The sequence below is a fragment of the Oreochromis aureus genome, linkage group 5 (assembly GCF_013358895.1).
Source record: "Oreochromis aureus strain Israel breed Guangdong linkage group 5, ZZ_aureus, whole genome shotgun sequence".
NCBI classification, from domain to species: domain Eukaryota; kingdom Metazoa; phylum Chordata; class Actinopteri; order Cichliformes; family Cichlidae; genus Oreochromis; species Oreochromis aureus.
Genome location: NC_052946.1, coordinates 656,563 through 681,544, shown reverse-complemented (window position 1 = coordinate 681,544; position 24,982 = coordinate 656,563). Strand labels below are relative to the sequence as shown.

At 43.3% G+C, this 24,982-nt stretch overlaps 1 protein-coding gene across 8 annotated transcripts in view; it reads left to right on the top strand.

Moving 5' to 3' along the window:
• Positions 1-24,982, top strand: part of nfasca (neurofascin homolog (chicken) a) — a 170,439-nt gene that overhangs the window by 77,989 nt on the left and 67,468 nt on the right. For 7 of the 8 annotated variants that reach the window (XR_005613116.1, XM_039612442.1, XM_039612444.1 and 4 more), the window contains exons 3-5: positions 9,568-9,625; positions 22,349-22,516; positions 24,932-24,949. Coding sequence is in view for 7 of the 8 variants with exons in the window: in XM_039612442.1 (XP_039468376.1) it covers positions 22,423-22,516; positions 24,932-24,949 (112 nt within the window). In the remaining variant the exon portion in view is untranslated. Of the gene's footprint in view, positions 1-9,567; positions 9,626-11,048; positions 11,076-22,348; positions 22,517-24,931; positions 24,950-24,982 lie in introns of those variants that run through there. The other variant, XM_039612440.1, reaches the window with a different exon arrangement.

The window sequence follows — 24,982 nt, the reverse complement described above, 5'->3', positions numbered from 1 at the left end:
TTGCTCATTGTGCCAAAACTCTAAACACATGACACAACACTGGGAAATATACCATTCACATCTGTGCCAAATTGAAACTCTACTCTCAAAACCTAAACTCTGCTATCAAAACCTAACATTCCTTTGTCAAAATGTAACTCTGTTGACAAAGTGACACATACTTGCATCATATGCAAACACTTTCAGATCAGGGGGAACACACTAGTCTACTTTATATAAAACACTGCAGTCTTTGATGGTCATTGTTTATTCAGGAGGCATATTTGCAGGAGACACATTTTCAAACAACCAAAAAAGCAAATAGGCCTACTCAGTATTGTACATTGCAGTACCATGAAGTCAGATAAAGCAAAAAAAAACAAACAAACATAATACAGTAATAGAAAAAAAAAACTATACTGTAAACAAAAAATCATGACAATTGTGCATACGTGGGCTCATGGATCCCGCCGTCTGTTGGGGTCTGGCCACAGGACCTCATCGACATCGCAAGCAATGTCTTCTCCCGCTAGGCACCGGGGAAAATATCCCCTTGCATGTCAAAACCATCCATGGATTGCTGTTACCGGAATGTCGCCGCAGGCCTGTTCCATTGCCTGCAGAAGAGGCATGCGGGCATGTGGTTGGCGGTCATATACACGCCATCTCCAAGCCGGAAAAAATTCCTCTATAGGGTTTAAAATGGTGAGTAAGGAGGCAAGTATACCACTTCAAGTTGATTGTGGTTGGAGAACCAGGCCTGGACCAGAGCAGCCCGATGGAAACTGACATTATCCCATATCACCACAAACCTGGGCTGATCTGGGCTGTTCTGTACAACTATATTATGGAGAGCATCTAGAAATGTGAGTATATGTTGGCTATTGCATGGACCTAGTTTTGCATGATGATGCAGAAGCCCTCGAAGGCTTATGGCGCCACACAATGTGATATTTCCCCAGCGCTGCCCTGGGACGTGCACAATTGCCCTTTGGCCAATTACATTACGACCCGTCGTCTTGTTTTGCACAGGTCGAATCCAGCTTCATCAATGAAAATGAATTCATGAGGCTGTGCAGCTCCATCCATGGCCAAGATTCTCTGTAAAAAAAAAGAGGACATATTACTGTACTACAGTGCTACACATACAGAACCCTCACCCCAGCACACAGGTACCTGTGCAGCTCTCAGAATGGATCCATGTGGTGCTGATATGGTACATATTCAGCTGCTACTGGATTTCACCAATACTGTATTGTAAATGTAAAGGACAGTTACACTTACCCGTACATATTCAGCTGGACGCCTTTGACCCTGTCACTGTTCCTCTCAAATGGGACTCTGTAGAGCTGCTTCATGGTGATGCTGTGTTTTCCCAAGATGCGTCTGATGGTGGTGATGCTCACATGGTTTATGTTGTTGAACACTTGCCTGTCTGCAAGTATTGTCTTTCGTAGCTGGTGGAGACGGATGGCATTGTCTGCCCTCACTAGGTCCACAACGGCAAGTTCCTGCTGTTGTGTGAACAGGCGCTACGTCCTCCCCAGAAGGTCTTCGAGTCATTCTAGAGACGTACAACCACATATTGTCATCGGTTTGCTTATTTTTCTTACAGTACTTTACTGTATATACTGTATCATCCACTGTACAACACTGTACTTCAATATAAGTAATCATGGTATGTTTCACAAAACTACCACTTTGGCTGCAGAAGAAGCATTAGCACCCTGCAATATCCTGTACACTTGATATGGTCATGTGATATACTGTAGAACAGTGCTATAAGAACCATCTGAGTAGAGTAGAAGGTAGAGAGGTGACGACATACCTGTTTTCTAGTCAGAATGTTCTTATTACAGATCCCACTGTGAAGCGGCTTAGATGTGGGTGGACTCTCTGCCCAGCTTCCCTCATGGTCAGGCCATGGTTGATGACATGGTCCACCAAAGTTGCTCTTATATCATCAGAAATATGGGTCCGAGCATGGCCTCTTCGACCTCCTCCTCTTCCTCTCGCTCTCCCTCCATCCATGCTTGCAAAGTTCTTGAAATGGCTAAACTGAGGGCTTTTTGTAGTTGGCTGATTGGTGTTCAGTTTTGCAAGTGCCTTCAGGTGTGTATTTGAGTGGGTGCAATTACCTGATGTGTTTTGTATTTTGGATACATGTGTTTTCCAAATGGCACCCTGAAATGTCATTTTTGAACAAAGTGTCTTATGTATGAAATAGAGTGTAGTATGCAGGACCATGTGTGTTGCATAAAGGAGTAGGTGTGTTGCATAATTGCAACTAGAGTGCAAAGCAGCGCTTTTGTTTAAGGTATGGATACATGTGTTTGAGGTATGGTAACAAAAGCTTCAAGTTGTGTTACTTTAGTCTGAGCATGGGTTTATAGTGTTCAAGCAACGGGCAAAAACTGTAAAGCTTAATATCAGTCTTTAGATGCTCCAGATAGCTTTTCTTCAAATTCTTTAATTCTCACTCACTTTTGCAACTTTGTACTTTTGTGTTACTCGCAGCAACAACTCCACCTCATTGTTAGTTCATTTAAAAAACTCGGTGCATTTCCTCAACATTCTGCAGCGACGTTTCAAAGAGCCGGAAAGTAAATAAGCGGCAGACAGAAATGAGGCAGGTCGAATCTTCTTGCGTTTCACGCATACACAGTGCTGGAACGTAAGCGTTTTCAGTCGTTTCAATGTGGACGCACAACTCTGTGAAAATGACTGAAAACGCTAGTGTGGACGCAGAGCGCTTCAGACGAAAACACCGTTTTCAAATCTGTCCGGGCTAGTGTGGACGTAGCCTGAGGTGGCACTCCCTCAGGGGTTAAACTGAGGGAGTACAGTTTGTGGCGAGGTTGAGACGATGGCTCCTTGCTGTTTGTTTGGCTTATTTCAGTCTGTGTATCTGCTCTCACTCATTTGTACCCGTGTGACTCCTCACACAGGCTGACTGTGAACATTGTTTAGTCTAAAGCTCTCTTTAAAAAAGTGCAAAATCAGCAACAGATAAATGTGAAATCCCATCACAGGGATGTGATGGTCAGTTGGAGGCCAGTCCAATAATGAGATGTTTTTAGCTCAGGAGGTTGGTGGTTCAACCCCTGGCTGCTCTAAATATCCTTGGGCGTGACACTAAGCTCTCCGATGCATGAATGTGTGTGTGCCTAAGAAAGCACTTGTGTGAATGGGTGAATGATGCAGCTGTGTAAATGCTTTGAGGGCTCAGGTAGAGCAGAACCGTGCTACAGAAGAACCAGTCCAGTTTCCTTTGAGGGTCCATCTGACACAAAGATCTCACTAATTAAAGAGGTGGAGCTAGCTGCTGTGGCGACCGCTTCACAATAAAAATAAAACACCTGAGTAGCAGTGGTGCTTGGTCTGAACACAGATGACTGATTGCACCTTCAAACAGAAAAAAGGGGGTACACATGTAACCTTTACTTGCTTGGCACATATACAGTGGCTTGCAAAAGTATTCGGCCCGCTTGAACTTTTCCACATTTTGTCACATTACAGCCACAAACATGAATCAATTTTAATCCAATCCAGAATCTGTGGCAAGATCTGAAAACTGCTGTTCACAAACGCTGTCCATCTAATCTGACTGAGCTGGAGCTGTTTTGCAAAGAAGAATGGGCAAGGATTTCAGTCTGTAGATGTGCAAAGCTGGTAGAGACATACCCTAAAAGACTGGCAGCTGTAACTGCAGCAAAAGGTGGTTCTACAAAGTATTGACTCAGGGGGCTGAATAATTACGCACACCCCACTTTGCAGTTATTTATTTGTAAAAAATGTTTGTAATCATGTATGATTGTCGTTCCACTTCTCACGTGTACACCACTTTGTATTGGTCTTTCACCTGGAATTCCAATAAAATTGATTCATGTTTGTGGCTGTAATGTGACAAAATGTGGAAAAGTTCAAGGGGGCCGAATACTTTTGCAGCCACTGTATGTCTCCTTATGATGGTCGACATGGTTCACATGGTAATTAGACTCCATTTGAATAAAAACTTGCAGTCTCTTTCTGTGCAGCACAATCACAGTCACACTGATTATCATTAATATTTTAATACTGATATTCTGATCCCAACTGTCCGCTGTTATGGCGCTGTCATTAAACATAGCACTGCTGCTGGTGTCTCCTTACACCGTTAAAAGGGTCCGTGGTGGGACTGAAGGACGCCCCCTGTGTTAACATGTTATTGGCTGGGAGTGAGGATGCACTGACCCCATGTGACCTGGCCTATAATCAATCTAGTTTTATTTACATATCACCCAATCATCCAGGTGCTTTATAGTGTAAGGTAAAGAGCCCACAGTACCACATGAGCGAGTGCGGGTGGATAGAAAAACTCAGAGCCAGCAGCCATTTGAAACAACCAGTTGGCAGTGAGGGGACACGAGACAGAACAAAAGGCACTGGTCTCATCACATAATAATGACATCACAGCAGCAGCAGCACTGCTGAGATTAGCCTGGGTGTTAAAGAGGCAGCTGATGCTGGTATAGCTCTCTGTACCAGCAGGCAAAGGCCTTATTCAGGCACAACTGTGTATGTGTTTGTGTACATGTGTGCACACACTACTCAGTCTATCACTGCAGGTCCCTACTGACTCATACACAGTCTAGCACTCGCAGCACTGCTCTAAAAAGGTGTGTGTTTCTGTTGTGTGTCTGCACATGCATGTTTCCTCCCTCCCCCACCGTGCTGTTTACCCTGTGACCTCTGAACTCTATACCCTCCCCGTCCAGTGATGTCATTATATGACAGTGACATCATTTCTAATCTACAATCTGATCTCATTTCAAAGTTGCAGCCTGTAAGCCCTCAGCTGAGAGGATAACTGAGACATGCTGGGCTCATGGTTTGTGCAGTAACATGCAAAGTAGCATGAATGAGTTCAGACGATGATTTTCAGCTTTTTATTGATTATTCTTTACTGAGAAGAATTTAAACTCTGCGTTGCGTCATCAGCTTTCCCCACAACGTTTTCAAAGCTGTCTGGTGTAAAAACATGTTTGTGTTGTTTCCTAACTGCTACTGAAAACCAATGAATGGATTTCATGACCTCCCCAAAAACCATAAATAACAATTGAACCAAGTCCAGAAATGGCACAGCTTTGTCTCCTGGATCATTTTTATACTGTCTCACTCTCCCCACACTTCTACAGGTCGACGCCTGCTGAGTAACCCGTCATCTTTGTGTGACAGTGTGATGATTTACAAGTAGATCCTGAAGGCGAGTGAGTGTCCATCAGTTCGTGCACTGAAGCTGAAGCACATTTGCAGCAGCACAATGATCCCAAACACACCAGCAGGTCCGCCTCTGAATGGTCAGAAAAACCAACATGGAGGTTTTGGAGTGACCTCGATCAGTAGATTGACATGCTTTGGCATGACTTTAAACAGGCTGTTCGTGCTTAAACTCTCTTCAGTGCGGCTGAATTAAAACAATTCTCTAAAGACGAGCGGGCCAAACTTGCTCATGCGAGAGGTTCATTGCCCGTTAATGGGCAAAATGCTTCATTCAAATTGTTGCTAAGTGTGTCATGACTTCAGCACAGAGCAGAGAGGACTCTGCTATTCCACCTTTTCTGAAATCTGTTTTCGTTTTGACTGTGTGTGAGGTCAGTAAGAGTGGATATCACTAATATGGACGGTGTAAGCATCATTCACCCACTCACACACATTCTGATGGGTCAGGTTCAACCTGCAGGTCAGTATATTCCCAGGAATGCTTTAACATGCAGACTGGGGTAGCTGGGAATCAAACCACCCACCTTCCGATTGGCAGACGCCCTGCCCCACCTCTTGAGCTGCCCAAAGGCACGCTCGTAGAACTATAAACAGTCTCGAGGGGACTTTTCGTATTGTGATAGTGGGTGAAAACATAATTTGTCCATCCACATTACACTCAGCTGTAACTCTACATTAACAGATATACAAGAAGAATCATCGCATTCAAAAGGCTGTATTTTATTAAAACTATGGATGTAGAAGCTTGTATATAACATTTCACATCTTACAGTATGAAGTGTGCGTCGCTGAAGAGCGAACTCTTCTGCTAAACAAAGCTGTGTCTGCAGAGCCAGCCATGCTCAGTGAACACAACCTCCAGTAAGGTGCAGGAAACGAGGACGCAGTCTGGACGAGGTGTCGAGGGTGTACGTGTGGTTGCCAGGGGATACGCGTGTGTATCTGGATGTCATGCTCAGTAGGAGCTGTGGGTTGGAAAATGACCTAGTTTTAACCGAAAGGGAAAATGGAAACAAAGACGAGTGGGAGAGGGGAGAAGGCAGAGTGGGGCTGCAGCTGGAAGACCAGCAAATTCACTGGTTTGATTTCAGACAAACACAAAAAGCACACTGATTCTTATACAGCACGTTTCTACTCTCCTGGAGTCTCCTGGAGTATTCAAAGTGCTCTGTACAACACGCCACATTCACACAAGCACTGCCTTCTAAGGTTCTTAGTGCTTCCTAACTACTATTCACACACATTCACACTCCGAGGGATGCATCGGTGAGCAACTTGGGGTTAGTATCTTGCCCAAGGATACTTGACATGCAGACTGGCGGAGCCAGGGATCGAACTACTAACCTTCCGATCAGTAGATGACCTGCTCTATGTCCTGAGCTACAGCCACCACCACAACAGCAGGAAGGGAATGATAGCAGCACCACAGAGGGGCTACAGTCACTCATTAAAGCTTTAACTTTGTGTGTGTGTGTGTGTGTGTGTGCGCGCGCACAGGGATTCAATTCAATTCAATTCAATGTTATTTATATAGCGCCAAATCACAACAGCAGTCACCTCAGGGCGCTTTATATTGTACAGTAGATACAGAGAAAAACCCAACAATCATATGACCCCCTATGAGCAAGCACTTTGGCGACAGTGGGAAGGAAAAACTCCCTTTAACAGGAAGAAACCTCCGGCAGAACCAGGCTCAGGGAGGGCGGGCCATCTGCTGTGATTGGTTGGGGTGAGAGAAGGAAGACAGGATAAAGACATGCTGTGGAAGAGAGACAGAGATTAATAACAGATATGATTCGATGCAGAGAGGTCTGTTAACACATAGTGAGTGAGAAAGGTGACTGGAAAGGAAAAACTCAATGCATCATGGGAATCCCGGCAGCTCACGTCTATTGCAGCATAACTAAGGGAGGATTCAGGGTCACCTGGTCCAGCCCTAACTATATGCTTTAGCAAAAAGGAAAGTTTGAAGCCTAATCTTGAAAGTAGAGATAGTGTCTGTCTCCTGAATCCAAACTGGAAGCTGGTTCCACAGAAGAGGGGCCTGAAAACTGAAGGCTCTGCCTCCCATTCTACTTTTAAATACTCTAGGAACAACAAGTAAGCCTGCAGTGTGAGAGCGAAGTGCTCTAATAGGGTGATATGGTACTACAAGGTCATTAAGATAAGATGGGGCCTGATTATTTAAGACCTTGTATGTGAGGAGCAGGATTTTGAATTCTGGATTTAACAGGAAGCCAATGAAGGGAAGCCAAAACAGGAGAAATGCACAACCTGCTCCTGTATGTTGAGTTTGTAGCAACAGCCTGTGAAATGCTGAACTGTGAACCGTAAGCTGCTTGTTGTTGAGCTGTTCTGTTGCATGAAAACAGAGACAGGAGCGCTTTGTGGAACACACCCACAGTGTCCACAGTGAACCCAGGGTCAACCTTCACAGGGAAGCTGGCTGTTGGTGATGGCTGGCTAATCAATCTGATTGGAGTATAAAATGTGATTAAACAGCAAATAACACTGAAGGTGAAACTCGTTGTTCTCAGTTCTCAGGAAGTTTCAAGCTTAATGATGAATTGTCTAATTGTAAGGCGTGCAGAGTGTCCATCTCCTCGAATCCACCGAGGACAATAATATGAAGCCTGTTACTTGTTGTTGTTGTAGAGTTTGCCTTGCTGTTGGCTAATCTTTAGGCTGATTATGTTGCTGCTGAATAAAAAGACGAGAACGTGTACGTCAGAACTCTTAAACACGTTCTCGTCGAGCAGGACATCAGGCCCTTTGTTCTTAGCTCACGTTCCTCCCCAGATGTTAAATATGTGGCGTACTGTAGTTGGTGGGGTTATTATACACCCAGAGCCTGTACTGGATCAACTCTTTACTCACCTGTTGATATTTCAGTATGTTTCAGTCTGCTCTGCATCATAATGTACAAACCATCCCAGCTGACATGAACTATGCTTGGTGACATATTACATGCCAATTTTCACTGTATTACAGACAATCGTAACCTTCCCCATTCCTCTGCCCCACAGCTCACATATGTACACGAGCTATCTCACCTTACAAAGTCTGCTCTGGATCCTTTTCTGCTCCGTGTAGATCGTGGGCCACAAACAGCCACTCTGATCTTCACTGGGATTAAATTGTAAGAAATAAATGTGTGAAATATAGAAAGTTCTGGTAGCTCACTGCCACTGTTCACTTTAGCCTGCTTATGTTTTCTTTCTGTAACTGTGGTCGTAAAAAACTGAAACTTTGATGTCATTTAACTGTTTATTGTTTAATGACTGTGTGGAGTATGAACGGCCATAATAGAGTTTTTCATCAGTAAAAAAGGTGTAAAACTTACAGTTCAAAGTCCAAAGTTTGAGCTTGTTTGAGAATCATAAACGGCTTCCAGCACACTCAGGCCTGTGAGGCTCGTTCAGACACTGAGCCATGGCTCTGTGCTACATGCACACATTTCTGCATCTCTGACATTCAAACACACTTCATGTTATGTCACATTCAATACTGAACTGTACATTGAGTCTTTTTAAAGGAGGCAGTTTGTGTTGTTGTGATGGATTTGCTGCTCCGAGGGAGAGCACACATGAGCTTTAAGACCTGGACAAGTTTGAAACTGTTTGTCCTCCACAGTGGAAAATGACTTTACCCAGCTCCCCGTCTCTCTGTGGACCTGGACCACTACACTCGCTGTCTTCTCTGCAGTTTTAGAGATCTCTGTGTACCATCCTGTTACCAGCAGCTACTAAGAAAGAAAACTAATTTCCTGTTTCAGGAAATGCATAAATAATAATGATTCTTTTAAATTCAGTAGTGTAGTCTGTCAGTGCATGTGTGAAACAGAAGTGTAAGCTGTTAGCTCAGCTGACCACAGAGCCACCAGTCAGACACGTGTGCGTGTTGTTGTGTACTGTACATGAGTTTCATACAAAGAGACAAAGAAAGAAGGAAAAGAACATCCTGGAGTCCCAAAGGCAGCAGCTGGTGTACAGATGAGCTCTCTGAAAGCACAAACACACACACGAGGGGAAAAACCCCACAAAGTCCTCAGGCATACAACAGTGTGTGAGTGTGCACACGCTGATAGGGTCGGTACAATATCTGACCGGCTGAATAAATCAGTTTTCCTCCCCAACAACTGTGTTTCTATTTGGGGAAAATCCACTGAAACATGAGTGGTTTGGTGTACTGGGAGCTTCTACCTGACCCAGTGTGCAGGCTTCTCCATGCGTTCTGCATTAGTTGGACAGAAGAGGGAAAGCTGTGTGTGTGAACTGATAAACTATACAAAGTGTATTAATCTGTGTTCTCTCCGTTTCTCACCAGGTCTGCAAAGTGCTTCTAACACAGTGGGTGGACAAGGAAGCTGTCCACATACGTGAACGTGAGTCACTGATTGTCTCTTTGTTACTGGTACTCACTGGTGGACCATACGAGTCCCAGTGTGACAGGTTAGTCTTGATGCATGTCAGAGGTTACTGTAGCTGCATTCATCAACATTCCAAATATCACTCTTCAAATGTCCCGTTTTATGTACGATTGGTGTATAATTTAGAGTGTAGCTAACTGAGATCAGCACTGTACACAGCAGAGTGCACAGGCAGGATGGAGTCTGTGGTCTGTGACAGAATGAAGAGCAGCAAAAGTGAAAGACAGGTAGCCGTGTCATGATAGCACGTTACAATGACCAGATGCTCAGCTGCTGAGCTGAAGATGTTAACTTGTTTCCTTTGGGAGTAAACAGGATGGAAACCATTTAAAAGAATGTGTACGGAGGAAGACACACAGAGGGTTGATGTGACAGGTGGAGGATGCAGATGGGCTGCTATGGCAACACATATTTGTATTTTTAGGATGATGTAGAAACGTATGCTCCACATTTAATGCACATTATATAAGGAGTACATACTGTATATGTGGTGTATGAATATCTAGTTACATCTGTCACCTTCAAATACACTAACACTTTGTCACACACAGATGGACTCCACTACAAAGGAAGGAGAAGTCATACTCTCTCACCCCCCCACAAACACATCCTCCAAACACACACACCCATGTTTTGTTTTCAAACTACATTGCAGTTTATTTCACACCTCAAACATTTAGTAAACAATTAAACAAATAAAGGTAAACGGCAATAATTTTACAGGTAGCTATAAAATATACTACTAACTCTTTTACGCTGCGTCCACACCTACACGGGTATTTTTGAAAACTCAGCTGTTTCTATGCGTTTGGGCCTTTCGTCCACACGTAAAACGGGCGCTATGATTCACCGAAAACGGAGATTATTTAAAACTCCTTTTTGCGTTTACGTGTGGACGAGGATTACAGAGTTCGTCACGCAACGTCAAAGGTATGTGCCTCTTTTCACGTCACGCTGTGCGCCACGTTATTGTTTACATGAGATGAATTTCTACAATGGCAGATAGAGACAAAATACTGTTACTGTTAATCTGACTATCTGCAGGTTTTACACACAGTTACTGTTCCTCTGTTTAGAAAGGCAGAGGCATCACAGTGTAATTATTTTACGCGTAGTTGTTTTTTTCCTGTGTAATAATATTCAACATTGGTATCAATACATTTTTCAAAAAATGCCTCTCTGTGCAAAATGGGTTCAAAAACATAAACAGCTGTGGGATATGCACGATCTGATATCGTCGTGTTGGTGTTGTTCCAGGATCAACATTGGAAGTGACCAATCAGAATGTTGTGACGTCATACTTTTGCGACTTCGGGAAAAACCGCCGTAAAACAAAAAACTGTACTTAAGCTGCAAGAAACTGCCTCTGTCCACCGATCAACAGACCCTGACCCTTTAATAAACGGTAAGCAGAATTGATATTGTCCTTGCAACATTGGAATTTCATAAATGCATGAATGGCTTGGCACGCCAAAGAATAACGTCACAAAAATGTGAGTGGTCACTTGCAATGTTGATCCTGGAACAACATTTTCATGATGATCTGGGATCAACACCAACACGACGATATCAGATCATCCGTGGGATACTGTTTGTTCGTGATTTGGACAGCCCAGCGCTGCTGCCTCCAAACACGCTCCTTCCAGCTCTCATCTATATAGGTTCTCCCAGTTCTGCAAGCTGATCATTCTCGTTTATGTCCCCCACCCTCCCTCCCTCCTTGTTCTCCATTCTTTAACTCCTTCACTCCTATTTAGTACACAGGGATCTGCCAGGCCGGGAGCCAGTCCCCTTCGAGGCCTTCCCCAAACCGCAGCTCAATTCATGTCCAAGCATTCACCTTTACCTACTAAAACGCTGTCAAACCTAAAATGAGGACGTGGGCCCAGTGAGTGAGTTCTAGTCTTTGGTTTGGAAACATATTTGGCGATGCTTCATTTCCTGCTTTGCGTTTGTGTGGGAGCCCCGTCAAAAACCTTTCCATCATGCTAGCAGTGTCCAAACCTTCTTTTTTTTTCTTAATTCATACCACGCCCCCTAGAGGGGGCACGCCCCACACTTTGGGAACCTCTGCCTTAGATGATATACAAATATAAGCTCACGTTGGTCTCATCGTTCTCATCAGCTGCTGTACAAGCTTTTGATGTTGAACAAACCGATGTTAGGGCTGTGACAGGGTTAGTCAACAGTAGGCAGTGTAAAGGTTACTATGGTTTCATTCATTTCCACAGGGGTGGCTGTAGCTCAGGAGGTAGAGCAGGTCACCTGCTGATCGGAGGGTTGGAGGTTCGATCCCAGGCTCCTCCAGTCTGCATGCCGAGTGTCCTTGGGCAAGATACTAACCCCAAGTCGCTCTCCGATGCATCCCTCGGAGTATGAATGTATGTGAGTGTAGTTAGAAAGCACTCAGTATAGAGGTAGTGCTTATGAGAATGGGTGTGAATGTGGAATGTTGTATAGAGCGCTTTGAGTACTCCAGGAGAGTAGAAAAGCGCTATATAAGAATCAGTCCATTTACCATTTCCTCAGGAAATAAATCAAAGTCAGTATAATGTCCTGTGAATATGTGCACACTGTGTTTTAGCACGAGGGATGGTAATTGATAAGAATTTAGCGATCCCCGTTCTATCATCGATATCACTTATTGATGCTTTGGGTTATCTTTGGCTCTGCTGTGAGAGTCACCAGCAGCACATCACAGACATCACATGCATGCAGATTAACTGTATGCTGTGGTCAATGTTTGTGCGCGTTGGAGGTGTTTCCCCTGTTTGTTGTGATCAGTGAAAAAAAGAAGTAATATATATAACACATATTAAAAGGCATGCAGTACATTGCTTAGTTACTCACAGGAGAAATTCATTTGTTATACTTTGGGCTACAGTCACACACACCAACACAAATCCCTGTCCTGATGAGGACACACATCTTCTTTTCCTGGGGCCTCTTAGTCCACAAAGCAGGTTTCCCCTTGAAAGCTTCAACTTTGTCTGCAACAGGAAACATGCTGCTGCTTCTCCCTGGAAGAAGCACGTCGCTCTGGGGGGGGTTGTCACTTTTATCTTCATTTTGGCGTTTTAAGAACTTCTCCATATCTTTTGTGTCTGCTTCCGCTGGCTTATTGAGGCTGGTTAAACAACTTGCACCAAGCAGTGGGAAGCTGCACTGTGACTGAGGTTTTCATGGATAACAGTCCCTGCTGTCTTCAGTTAATAACCTCTGATATCCCGCGGCCCTCGTGGCCTACAGGTGTAAAACTACAAGTTTTTGCAGCCCACAGGTGTGGCTCGTGACCCGTTGGCCCAAGGTTAGGAATGACTGTTTTAGAGTAGTAAACACATGTAGTGTTTCATGTCTACTTTAAAATTAGAGTGTGTAAAATTTTCACTGCTAAATGTCAGTAGATTGCAGCTCACAGTCAGCTAGGCTCTTTTTTCTTCCCAGTTCAGTTGTTTAATCCTAGCTACAGTGGCTGCTGTAGGACTGACATGGTTCAGTCAGCCAGCAGAGATCAGACACATTTGACCCATAATGGCTGCAGCATTTCAATATATTCAGTTAAATTCAATTCACTTTGATTTGTTTTGGTGCCAAATCAGAAGGACGGTCGCGTTGATCGCTTCATGTTGTGAATTTACAGTCAGTTCAATATGTTACCTGTTTACTTCCAAGTCACCTCAGAAACTCTGGCCATCACTCATCTGTAGTGACTCTGGACCACATCCACACATTTTCCCTGTCTGAGTAGTGAGCAGCATCAAGCTCTATTTAACTTTATGAAAGGAATCCAACATGAATGGATGCGTGAGTACAGCTCATCTTTGATTGTGATAGATGGTGATACTGAGGGGCGTTGTTGAAGACATGCTGAATCTTGTAGTAAGCGCTCCTGTTTCCTTCTGTTAGCTACTGTCAGTCTGAGGAAGCGAGACACTGTTTGTCTATTAATGGAACAAACAGGGGCATCACTCACATGTGGAAGAACCACACACAGCCTCAGCATCAGCATAAAAATTTCTGCAACCCACAGACGCATGTTTCTTACAAACATGGCACCGTTTACAGCAAATAAACGTTCCTACAGGATAGGATTTCCATTCTGAGTTTATAAAGGAACAATATTACACACCATCCTTGCAGCTGCTGCTTAGGCCTGTACTTATATAAAAGTAGTAACACTACAGTATAAGTAGATTGTATAAAAATAAACTTTTACTGAAGGAAAAGTACAAATGTTTTACATTAAGTATACTTCAAAGTCTGTGCAGTTGTTTTTATTCTTTCAAGTTTACAGCTCAACGACGATCAGGTGGTTTGTTTTTATTATAATCTAATCTGCTTAATAGAATCACTGAATACATTCAAAATCACTATCAGAGACTTGATTTGTGCGATACTATACTACTAATTACAGTAGTAGTATAGTAACTAATTAATTAATAACTAATTAGCCAAATTCACAATAAGTACAGATTTTCTGTTGTTGTCAGACAACCAGTGTTGCGGTTGTTAATGTAATGTAAAGTAATATATTGGACATTACTCATTACTTTTCTTAACAGTAATGCAGTACGTTATTTAAATACTCATGGAGAGAGTAATGCATTACATTATTCATTACATGAATGACCTGAAACACATTACTACCAGTTTAACTGGTAATAATGTGACAGTTTTCAGGTATAAACAAAAAGCTGCCAACAGAAGGATGAGAAGCAGACAAAGAGACTCAAAGTGATCATTAAAGAGATTGTGAACAGGTAGAAATGGAGGCCTGACTGCTCATCACCGCTTTGTTATTTGTTGACGACCAGGGTCTCGTGGCTGAGCTGAGGTGCTGGCTCTGATATAATGATGATTGCTGTGATCGGCCATTGTGGACTCTTAGCGACAAATTAATTCGAGCTGATTAAGTTAACTGTGACATGTTATTTTCTCTCTTATAGCTAAAAGTTGCTCCATTATATTTGGCACTACTTCTGTGGACACGTCCTATTTCTTAAAGTACAGCGTTTTCACCTTCACTACATCCGTTTGTCTTGTCATTTAGAACACATTGCAGAGAGCTAGAGCTAGGGGGAGGAATGCTGACATATTTCAGAGCTTTCAGTCTCACTGACATTTTATCTCTCTTCTTTGTTATCTTGATTTCTTTCGTTTCATGACTCTACATCTGCAATTCAAAGCTGATTCCAGTCTCATGGCTCATATTGACATGCTGTCTCTAATCCCTACCCTTTCTTTCTCCTGTGTACTGACAATAGTTCAGTAATAAACAGAGACAGGGGGAGATTAGTCAGGTTATTTAGAGTGTGTGTGTGTTTGCTGACAGGGGGCTATTTATTTGAAAAATGTGAACTGATGCACTGCCATATGGTTTATGCATAATATGTGTGTGAAGTAGGTGTTTGGGATGAATTGTGACTACTGCCCATACGCCAAGAAGCTGTTGTTTGGCCTGTGTTGTGAATTCACTTTGGCTTTGGATTCAGGGTCACCTGGTCCAGCCCTAACTATATGCTTTAGCAAAAAGGAAAGTTTGAAGCCTAATCTTGAAAGTAGAGATAGTGTCTGTCTCCCGAATCCAAACTGGAAGCTGGTTCCACAGAAGAGGGGCCTGAAAACTGAAGGCTCTGCCTCCCATTCTACTTTTTTTTTGTGATTAATATTTTTATTGTATTTTAGAACACTACAGTCCGCTGTAAATACAGATCACATCACGTTAAAGAGAAACAAAACATCAGCAGAACAGTAGAGAATAATAAACCAAACTGAGGGCGGAAAACAAAACAAAACAACCCAAAAAAACCCAAAAAACCAAAAAACCCAAAACCATAGCCAGCCTTGACTACGTGGGTCTTGCTGCGTGCCACACTCTGAATACTTCGTCAGAATTCCAATATCTATCTCACTCTAAGTTCTAGTCTGATCCTTTTATTCTGAACAGATATGGATCCCACTTCTGGTGGAAGCTCTCCGCTTTATTCAGAAGCCTGTATGAGAGTTGTTCTACTGCAGCGAGTCTTCCTAGTTGAATATGCCATACAGAGACAGGTGGGGTGGAAGGGGCCTTCCAGTGGGAGATAATGAGTTTACGGCCCAGCATCAGTGCAGTCTGTACCCACTCGGCAGCCTTAAGTGGAACATGTTTAAGGAGTGATGGGTCCCCCAAAACGAATAGTCTTGGTGAGAAAGGAATATCCCATTGTATAGTTGATGTGATAAAATCATGTATCTCAGTCTAAAAGATTTGGGTTCTAGGACAGCTCCAAACCATATGGGTCAATGTGCCCACCCCAGTCTGACATCTCCAACACTCAGGGGACTGTATGAGGTTCGCCCTGTACAGTCTGTGTGGCGACCAGTAAATTCGGTGTAATAATTTGAATTGGATTAGTCTCGTTCTAAGTTCCCTGGACACCTTTTTACTATTCTGCAAAATTGTAGTCCATTCCTGATCTGTAAAAACCACACCAAGGTCAGCTTCCCAAGCTAATCGGAGGGCGGGTAGCCCTTTACTCGTGCCCTTAACAAGCATTGAGTAATAATTAGAGGCTTCACGACCTCCCCCAAAGAGTTTTTTGATGTAGCTGACATATTCGATGATTGGAGGTGATGTGGAGGAAGAACCAAAGGTTTTGAGCAGTAACTGCCGGAGCTGCAGGTACCTCCAAAACTGACTCTGTGGCAACTGAAACTGCACTTTAAGGTCATTGAAGGACTTGAGAATTCTCCCCTGATACAGGTCTCCAAGAACAAGTATCCCTCTCTGGACCCACAGCCTCCAGAAGAACGGAGACTTATTAATGCAGCGTTTCGGATTGAGCCATATGGATGCCTCAGTATGGAGGTGGGAGTTAAAATTTAATAGCAAGGCCACCTTCTTCCATGTCGTCTGCAGGAATGAAAGAATGGGATGGGTTTGTATATCTGGTGAGAGCTTGGTGGTTAAAATGTGCATCGGGGGGAGTGGTGAGCACAAAGCACTCTCAAGGCTAAACCATGGGGGGGCTCGTTCTGGAGGGAGAGCCCAGTGAACCATGTGTCTCAAACTGAAAGCATAATGGTAAAACAGTAAACTTGGGACCCCCAGGCCACCCGAGTCCACTGGTTGCTGTAACTTTTTAAGCTGTATTCTAGGACGTCTGTTATTCCATATAATTTGATTGCATATTCTATCAAATTGATGAAAATATTTAGATGGGATTTTTAGCGGGAGTGTTTGTTGTAAGTAATTAAATTTTGGAGCACAATTCATTTTGATGATGTTAACTTTACCCCAAAGGGTGAGAAACAAAGGGGACCATCTAATTATGTCGGTTCTGAACTTGTCCAATAGAGGTTCAAAATTAGCCTGAGCTTTGTTAGATAACAAAGGGAATGTAATGCCCAAGTATTTAATACCAGTCTGAGGCCAGCTGAAGTCCCCTGGCTGGAACAGGGTTTTGGGGCAGAAGGCTGTCAGAGGGAGCGCTTCAGACTTTGACCAATTTACTCTATATCCTGATATATTAGAGAACCGGTTAATAATTCTTAAGAGAGCAGGTAGAGAGCGTTCTGGCTGCGATATTAGGATCAGGGCGTCATCAGCATAGAGCATCGATTTGTGATTATTATTGTGGTCCTGGATACCTGGAAAATCAGGGTCTCTACGTATTGTCGCTGCCAGAGGCTCTAAAGCTAGAGCAAAAAGCAGAGGACTCAGTGGGCAGCCCTGTCTCGTACCTCTGTGGAGGTCGAAGGGCTGTGATATAATACGGTTGGTTAGTATTGATGCTCTTGGATTGTTGTAGAGAAGTTTGACCCACCTTATGAATTTTGGGCCAAAGCCAAATGCTTCCATTACACAAAATAGAAAACGCCACTCTACCCTGTCGAATGCTTTCTCTGCATCTAGGGAGAGGGCTATAGCTGGAGAGGAGTCCCCCATAGAAGATTTATTCTGGATTGCCCACATAATATCAATTAGGCGTCTAATGTTATCGGCAGAGCTGCGAGTCCAAATAAAGCCGACTTGGTCGGGGTGTATTAGGTAAGTCATGACCTTATCTAATCTGGTTGCTAGTACCTTGGCTAGAATTTTGCAGTCGCAGTTGATTAAGCTTATCGGTCTGTAACTCTTACAGTCAAGCGGGTCTTTGTTTTTCTTTAAGACAAGGGAAATAAGTGCCTCTGACAGTGTTGGTGGCAGGCTGCCCTTATCCAGGGCCTCCTCATACATTCGCAGGAGTAAAGGGGAGAGCTCCTCTGCAAAGTTCTTGTAAAATTCTGCCGTGAACCCATCCAATCCAGGGGCCTTGTCAACTGGGAGGTTTTTGATTACCCTTAAGATCTCTTCCTTTGAAATTGGGGCATCCAGGGAGTCCACCTGTGTCTTAGAGAGAGTTGGGAGTTTGAGGGGGTAAAGAAAACTGTTAATTTCCTGTGAGTTCGCTTGTACCTCTGAGGAGTACAGTTGCATATAGAAGTCTCTAAAGGCCTCGTTCACTTCAGTAGGTTTTGACACCATAGTGCCATCCTGTGCTCTAATTGCTGCTATGATAGTCTGAGCTTCTTTTTGTTTAATATATCTTGCAAGCAATTTGCCAGCCTTATCTCCATCTTCGAAGTATTTCTGCCTAGCCCAAAATAGGGAGAACTCCACTTTCTGAGTCAAAATCGAGTTAAACTCATATTTAAGTCTAGTTAGGTGGGTCAGACTCGCTGAGCTCATGTCTGCCTTAAAAGCGGCTTTGGCTATGGCACTCTTCCTCTCCAGATCTACCTGCTTCGTCAGAGCGACTCTTTTCTTGTATGAGGCATGCTGGATAATGAACCCTCTGGTGTAAGCTTTAAAAGCTTCCCATGCTACACCCGCACTGGGAGCTGTAGAGAGGTTAATTTCTATATAAGAATTAATCTGCTCTCCCAAAGACTGGAAAAAGTTGGGGTCATGCAAAAGGCTTGAGTTTAGTCTCCATCAGGGAGACCTGGGAGGGCTATCAAATGAGCCCAGATGCAGGAGCACCGAGGCGTGGTCAGAAATGTGTATACTACCAATAAAGCAAGACATTCCTGAGGGCATGATAGAATTTGACACAAGAAAGTAATCTATTCTTGACAGATCTCCAAAAGTTGATTCTGTTCATCTGGACGTAGCATTTGTGGGAGAAACGTTTCCTCATTCATCCAAGTGACTTCTTCAGTCTCAGCTGACTGCAGGTTTCCCCAAACCTTATAAACAGTACATTTGCATAATGACTGAAACCAGCCCACTGAGGAACAATGGGCTGTGAGGTCAGCCCATTGTGGAGATTTTGGAGATTTACCTTCCTGGATGATTGAGAATGCATCAAGAGATATTCTTGACAGAGCGTTGTGGGGGGCAGAATAAAAGGTGTAATCTCTTATGGATGGGTTGAATACTCTCCATATGTCTACCAAACCCAAGGTCCTACACATTTTTATAGCAACCGAAGCTGATCTAGAGTGTCGCTGTGAGGGAGTGCTTCGATCCAGTATATCATCCATGACCAAATTGAAGTCCCCTGCTATCAGGATTGGGTAGTCGCCCATGTCACTAATTTTGCATTCCAAGTTCGCAAAAAAGGTAGGGTCGTCAATGTTTGGTGCATAGATATTACTTAAAATCATCCTGTGGCCTTGAATCTCAGCCAAGAGTAGCAATGTCCGCCCATCCTCATCCCTAACCATCCGAGTGCATTTAAACTGTAGCCGCTTATGAATTAAAATTGCTACATACCTGACCCACCCAATCACGGCAAAGCTTATCTGACTCTCGGGGGGACAGGCGAGTCTCTTGAAGAAAGACAGTGTCAGCTTTTTTTGATTTGATAAATGTCATGATTTTCTTTTTTTTGATCGGATGGTTGAGGCCCTTTACATTCCAGGTCATTAAGGTAAGGGCCTTTTGGTACTTATTCGCCATCATGCAGTATGTATCTGACATACAACAGTGGGATAGTTTATTATTAGAACCAGGAGTTCAGTATCGAGTGTACAATATTTGGAAGGCTGGCAGTAAGTAAAATAGGGGGGTATGGAAATAAGTAAAAATAACAACTGATAGACATTTAAACAAATGTGTCTGGGGTGACCGAGAACACTAGTCACCCTCAGGCGGGCCATGGGCCCCAAAAAACAAAACATAAACTTTATGGTCCGCGACTCTAACCAGTCGAACAGTCATAAACAGGACCCGTCGCCAGCAGCAGCAGCATAACAAGTCAATGTAATATGAGGGGAACAGTCATTCCGGAACTTAGCCACCCGAACACACCTCTATGCAGGTTGGTTAAAATTGTCCTTTGGCAAACTGAGAAGGGCTTTATAATAACTGAATTACTAAAACAGGAGTTTAATAGACTTAGTGAGCTTCACTACCAAGCAGTATTCTCAAAAGTAGCACAACTGAATAAATCAAATCAAACCACAAAGCCCTATAATATTGAAATGAAACAGTTAGGAGGTGCAAAGTATATTGTGTATAGCGAGTTAATTAACGCTAGAGCAAAAAAAAGAAAAAGGGGTAGTGCTTATAAATCCAAGCTCTTGACTGTAAATAGCACCCTTAAGGTAAAGACAGAATGTAGTCCTGGGCTTTTTTTGGGTCGGTAAACTCACGTTTGCCCTCCATCATTTTCAGCACCAGCACCGCTGGGAACAGTAGGGAGAACTTGATCTTCCTTTCATGCAGCAACCGTTTGCAGGGATTAAAAGCCGCTCGTTTGTCCGTGACAAGTTTGGAGTAGTCAGGAAAAATCATGATGCGGTGGCCGTTCCAGCTCAGCTGCCCCAGCCTCCGCGCAGCTTCCACGATCCGTTCCCTGTCCTGGAACCATAGAAATCGGGCGATGATAACCCTCGGGGGATGACCGTCAGGTTTGCGTCTCACTAGGCTGCAGTGTGCGTGGTCAATCTCCAGCCCGCCAGGGAAGTCGACCTTCAGGAGTTGTGGGATCGTGTTGCGCACGAATATCATAGTGTCCAAACCCTCGCAGCCCTCTGGAAAGCCAGCAAAGCGCAGGTTGTTTCTCCGTCCTCTGTTTTCGAGGTCATCTAAATTCTGTCGTAGAGCGTTCAGCTCATCACTAGTAGCAGGTGGATTTTCCTTTAGCGCTCTGCTAGCATCCTCCAGGAAATCCAGGCGAGATTTAGCGTTGCTTATTCGGGTAGCCATATCCGCTAGCTTAGCCTCCACTGCCCTCGTAGCAGTTTGGATAGCATTGAGTTTGCTCTCTTGTGTCTCGGAGGTTTCCTTAAGCAGTGCATAAATACTTGCAATGTCCTTGGCCATTTGTTGAGTTGTAGCAGTCTTGATAGTATCCGACATTGAAGGTGAGGCGGGCGCACAACATTAGCCTTCGCCAAGGTTTCCTTGCTAGCGCCTTCTTGCCGACGAAGCGTAAGTTTTTGAGGGTGACTCGGCATTATGAGCTTTCACAAAGAGTCTTAAAGCCTCCCACCGTCTTGTGATGATATTTCTAGGTGTTGTGTAGCGTAATGTTCTATGTCTAATGCAAATTAGCTGCCACTGCGATGGAGCATCCCCATTTAAGCTGCCATCTTGACCGCTTACGTCACCGGACTCCCTCCCATTCTACTTTTAAATACTCTAGGAACAACAAGTAGGCCTGCAGTGTGAGAGTGAAGTGCTCTAATAGGGTGATATGGTACTACAAGGTCATTAAGATAAGATGGGGCCTGATTATTTAAGACCTTGTATGTGAGGAGCAGGATTTTGAATTCAATTCTGGATTTAACAGGAAGCCAATGAAGGGAAGCCAAAACAGGAGAGATACTAACTGATCTCAGACCAGTGAAAGCAGAGCCAGTGGCAGCGTACCTCGCACCCTGCTGTCCCATCAGGTTACTATGAAAGACCAGAGGTTTACCCACAATGCCCTTGTGCGGACACCCAGAATGCAATGCCCAGCTCCAGTCAGCAGGACACGGTCCTGCCCATAAAAGAGAGACAGCTATAGTTCCTATGAATATGAAACTAGCAGCACGTTGTTGTACTCACACTGTGATATCACCCTTTGGTTTTTGTCTTCATATTTTGAAGTGATAAATTGAAAGCTCCTGGTACCAACAGTCTGGTCCCTTGCATACAGTGTTTAATGTGTTAAATGCTAAATGCTGTTTATCCATTCACATATAAGACCTGCAAACCACAGTGCTTTAACGATTGTCTCTACAATATTAAGCTAAGAGGAATAATTCCCCAGTAAAGTGAAATGGGGGCTCAAATGATCTTAAATCCAAAACAACCCTTAAAGCACAAAATAAAGTTGGTAATAAGATAATGTTCAGATGATCCCTTTCCTCATTATTATTAAATTGAATTATTATGTCTGAACACTTTTCTAAACTCCACATTCTGCTTTGTGAACCAACAGCCTGGCTCTTGCTGTGATAAGACTGAGCCCAGCGCTCGTGCTTGGGTTTGTTTCTAGGCTGCACTCTCTAGGGACGCACACAAGGACTCAGCTGTGAATGTAGGCCAGGCCAACAAACAGCTCTTCATGCCAGAATGGGTCTATGCAGCTACACGCTCGGCCCCCACCCCCACAACAAACACACACATACACACACTAACATGTTTGTTGTACATATGCTGTCAGTCTACTACACTGTCTTCATCTAATGTGTCTCTCTTCGTCTGCCTGCTCACAGGTTATCAGCACGGCTGTCAGGACAGAGTCTAGCCAACTTTGAGGGGGCAAAGTCAGCCAGTTGGAGGGACAGAGATGTTGTGGCAGGACAAGCATGCGGCCCTGACTTTTATGTCATTACTGCTGCTACTGTGGCAGGAAGCAGCACCCATTGAAGTCCCAGAAGACCGTAAGTCACCCAATGCTACATCAACACTATACTGATGCTAGCTGTAGCTCCACACTACACTTTTCTAACAGTTATTAGATCAGTGTGATGTTTTTTAGGGCCCTGGCTTCAGCTCACCATTTAACCCTTTAAGCATATACTTCTGACACAACGTGACACTGACAGTTATTTGTAAAGAGGAGAACATTTTTCAACTTAATGCAAGTGTGGCGAGCAGTGGAAGTGAATCATGCAGTTATTGTGAGTGTAGGGTACACATCTGATAGTGTTACTACTATATACTCTGCCCACATGAGCATGTGTTTGTTCATTTTAGTTTATTCTTTGGGTGAAAACTGAAAACATCCTTTGAGGGTAGGGTGGAGCTTTTGGGAGATACTTTGGAAATTATTTTGGGGGTTTGAATTTTTCAATTTTCTTCACAACAAAGTTCTTAACAGCAGCCTCATCGACACCAAAACCAACTAATTTGCATCCTAGTTTAAAATAGTTTTCAGGACATTCCAGTGCATCCGTCTCAGTATACTAATTACTGTGAGAAACGATGGACATCTGAGTCCAGCTAGTGCGTTTAAGTACTAAGAGTCTACACAATAAATGTTCTTTATTGTACCCCGCACATAACACTTTCCTCTGTATATTTCCTTTGGTAAAGTGCTGTAATAGTATGTTGTCTCTTTGTCCCACATGGCTTGTCCTTTCCTGGCATGTGAACTCACTACAGGTAAGTCTTTATCCACTTTTCCTCCATTTGATTTGACCAGAGTTCCCACTCCTAGGTGTCAGGTTTATATTATTGGATTGTCATTTATGCTTAGAAATATCTACTCATATATGCTTAGAGTTTTATAAACAATGTCATGTTGATAGAGGTTTGATCCTTAGGAGTCTGCAAAGACCTTGTGTGCATTCCTGAGTGTTCTAGCATACACACTAACATCCTACGGTCATGGGAAGAGGTCGTATCTTTTCTTGCTGATATATAGTATAGCAAACACATCTATATCTGTTTTAGTCTAAGTGCCTTTGTTTAGATGAACTGCTGGACTTCCAGACCAGCAGGTTTAGGGAAGTCTTTATGGGGTCACATTCTGACCCCCCCCCACACACACACACACACATACCTACATACACACACAGACAAGGTACTCTTTGTTTGTATGTATACTTATGTAGACGTCATATGTTAATGAACCTATGTATATTCATGCAACCTCAATAAAAGAGCAGTGTTACGAGGGAGCGGACGAGAGCAATTGGGGTCAAGCGAAGGAACGGCGTTTGTCCAGTTGGTCTTCCTCGTATACAAGAAACATAAAGAACTTTGCCTGCTTGCTGTCTAATGCTTTTTGCTGTTGTATTAAAATTCTCTCGTTCCAGCGGCGGGTCTGTGCTAGACAGACCCATCACTAGGTTTTTTAAAACAATTAATATAGTACATACTTACACATGCAAGCTGTAACTGTGGTTCTCTACTGGCCTATTCTCATGAAAACACATCAGTTCTGCTTGACAGTGGGCTCACATCTCTTGCTGTGACTGGACAAAAGTAAAGCTGTTCTACTTTCGGCTGCTCCCTTTTTTAAAGAGTCACCCTGCAGGTTTGATGTTTTTATGCCAGATGCAACCTGAAAAGCATCTGAGCATCATCTTGGGACTGAACTGGGGATCTTTGGCTTGTTATGCTAATGTGTAAACCACTATATTCAGTAATGCACTTCTAAAAAGAGAAAAAAGTACTCTCACGATAAAAATAGAATCTGTGATATGTATAGATCTTATCTATAAGTCTTTAAATGTGTATATAAAAACCCCAACAAATTAGCACCTTCAAATGAAGCGTCCTATTAACACTTCCTCGAGCTTCCACCTTTTGGTGAAAGTATCTGCTGTGTATTTGATAACCTTGTACTTGTACATGTGGACCTGACTCCAAAGTTTTATATGGAGACGGATTCTCTGCAGGGAACCAAAGCAGTCCTTTCTCAAAATGATCGAACCCAGTGATGTCTGCTACTGGAGGCTCCTTTACTGAGAACACCTGCTTCCATACTACAGATAAATGTACCCACATGATGGTTTCTTGAAATGATTGGCTCTGCTCGTGCTTGTCTTGCTGGGTTAGCTCAACATAGCAAAGCTACAGTGACATACTTGACAGAGCTTGTTGTAAACAGTCACACTTACATGGAGTACTTCATAATTAAAAGACTGATTTACAATTTTTACCACTGTTAAATATTGTTGTTGACCCACTTAAAATGATCTTAGTGGGCCAGTTGGGAACCACTGAGCTGTGTATGATAACAGTTGTAACATAGTACAATATTAATGTGTATTTGTCTCTAATGTAATTAACAATCACAACTTGTGCATCTTATTCTGTTTCTCCTTGGCGTTACTTTGGACTAACAGCAAAGATCCAGCAAGACTGTAAGTGTTCTAACATGTTTTTGTCCTCACGTT